The 1,824-nt window shown below is 44.1% G+C and overlaps 1 protein-coding gene across 1 annotated transcript in view; it reads left to right on the top strand.

Moving 5' to 3' along the window:
* LOC119576925 (cuticle protein AM/CP1114-like) overlaps window positions 1-1,420 on the top strand; it is a 1,795-nt gene extending 375 nt beyond the window's left edge. Inside the window, exons 2-3 of the mRNA XM_037924575.1 lie at window positions 629-861; window positions 988-1,420. Of these exons, the coding sequence (XP_037780503.1) occupies window positions 629-861; window positions 988-1,219 (465 nt within the window). The 3' untranslated portion in view covers window positions 1,220-1,420. The remainder of the gene's footprint in view (window positions 1-628; window positions 862-987) is intronic.
* Window positions 1,421-1,824: the final 404 nt, after the last annotated feature.

Consider the following 1,824-nt stretch of genomic DNA (forward strand, 5'->3'; position numbering starts at 1 on the left):
AAGTACAACCTAGTAAAAAAATACATACAAAAGAAATTACTGGAGCAACAGTTTTCTTTTTTATCTGAAATCTAAAGTTCATCCCTTTTTATTACTCGTAATAGCAAATGCTGATTTAATTTTAATCGCTCATCGTTGGTCGAAGTTTTTTTACTACTCCTTGGTCTTCTACTTCTTCTCCATCTTATTATTCCCAGCAATGTAACGACATAGTTGCCCTCTCACGGCCAGAAGATAAATCAGGTTGCACTTTCATCAGCCGACTAGCCTCCGAAGCGATCTGGTATGCCGGAGCTTAGTAGTGACGTCGTGCTATTAACGCTGACCAAGACCCTTTTGTCCACATTCTTGCTGCGGGAGCTTCTTTGTCTCGGCATAATTGCCGGTTTTTGAACACTGGTCATCATTATGCTAAGCGTTATATGCCGGTCTTCTATATGTCTTTACCTTTCACTATATGTTATCATATTTTGTAATTATGTTTTGTTCTCCCTTTTCAAATTGCGTATTCCAATCTTGTGTTTTAAATCTTACCAGAATTAGATTTTAGAAATGGAGGTTAGAGAGGTTAGAGAGACAGACAGACAGGTGAATTGGTATTGTTTTGTGAACTAGATTTTCATTGCAGGTAGTGCTGGCATTCCTCCTGGCCGTGGCCGCCGCAGACAAGGCCCCTTCCTTTAGCTACGACGCCCCTCGTGAGCGCGTAGCCTCGACGTCCCCCGTCAGGCAAATCGCCATCGTCCGTGACGAGCGCGTTCACCCCGCAGGCGGCGCCTATAGCTTCGATGTAGAGACTGAGGACGGTATCGTCAGGAGCGAGTCTGGCGCCGCTGACGGCTCACAGCAAGGAAGAATCAGGTATGGGAAAATCCTTTTGCTCGAGACGTAAAAATGGAAATTATCTTCTGAATCATAATTCCGAGACACTATGTGTCCTGATCGCCATACAAGCAATGTTTTCATCTCGATTCCCTTGCCTTCCAGCTTCACCTTCCCCGACGGCCAGGACTTCGATCTCGAGTTCGTGGCCGACGAGAACGGCTACCAGCCCCAGTCCGCTTTCCTGCCTGTGGCCCCCGAGTTCCCCCACCCGATCCCTCAATTCGTCCTCGACCAGATCGCCTTCGCCGCCGAGGAGGACGCACGCAAGGCCCGTGGAGAGGACAGACAAGCATCAGCTGCTCCTCGCCAGACATACGGCGCCCCAAGCAAGTAATAACAACGCTTACGTCCTGTAAGGGTCTGTTATATCACCTCCCTGATATATGAGTGCAACGACTACGCCGTTTGTGTTGTTTCAGATGGCCAAAGCAAAGCGGTACTATGTTCATACTGTGTGAATGCTGGAGCGTTTGCTCTACGTAATTTATTATCGGAATGAAATTCTTATTGCCAAATAAATTATTGCATACCGACATTTACCTCGTTTTTATAGACATTATAAATTACTAATCATATAAATATAGGATACCTGTGCCTGATTAACGGCAATTTTATACAATTTGCGCAAGTACCCCGTCGGCTCCTTTGGAATGATGAGATACATATGAGTGTTTCTTACAGTGCATTGAAGATCTTCATAAAATATCTTGAAATAAAAGCAAAGGAAGTATGCTAAATTCGTGGGAAAAACTGGATTGTAGTTACTTTTTCTGGTCAAGTAATTTTCGAGATGACTTTTGTAACCTATATTTGCTGTAATCTTCATCGAAATTCAGCTCACGGGCACTTCAGATGTATCGACTGGACTACAAGCAGCTTAAAATCATCTTTCAAATGGTATTAGGTTTAGCTTAATTTGGTAACGCCATCAACATAAAC

The sequence above is a fragment of the Penaeus monodon genome, chromosome 9 (assembly GCF_015228065.2).
Source record: "Penaeus monodon isolate SGIC_2016 chromosome 9, NSTDA_Pmon_1, whole genome shotgun sequence".
NCBI classification, from domain to species: Eukaryota; Metazoa; Arthropoda; class Malacostraca; order Decapoda; family Penaeidae; genus Penaeus; species Penaeus monodon.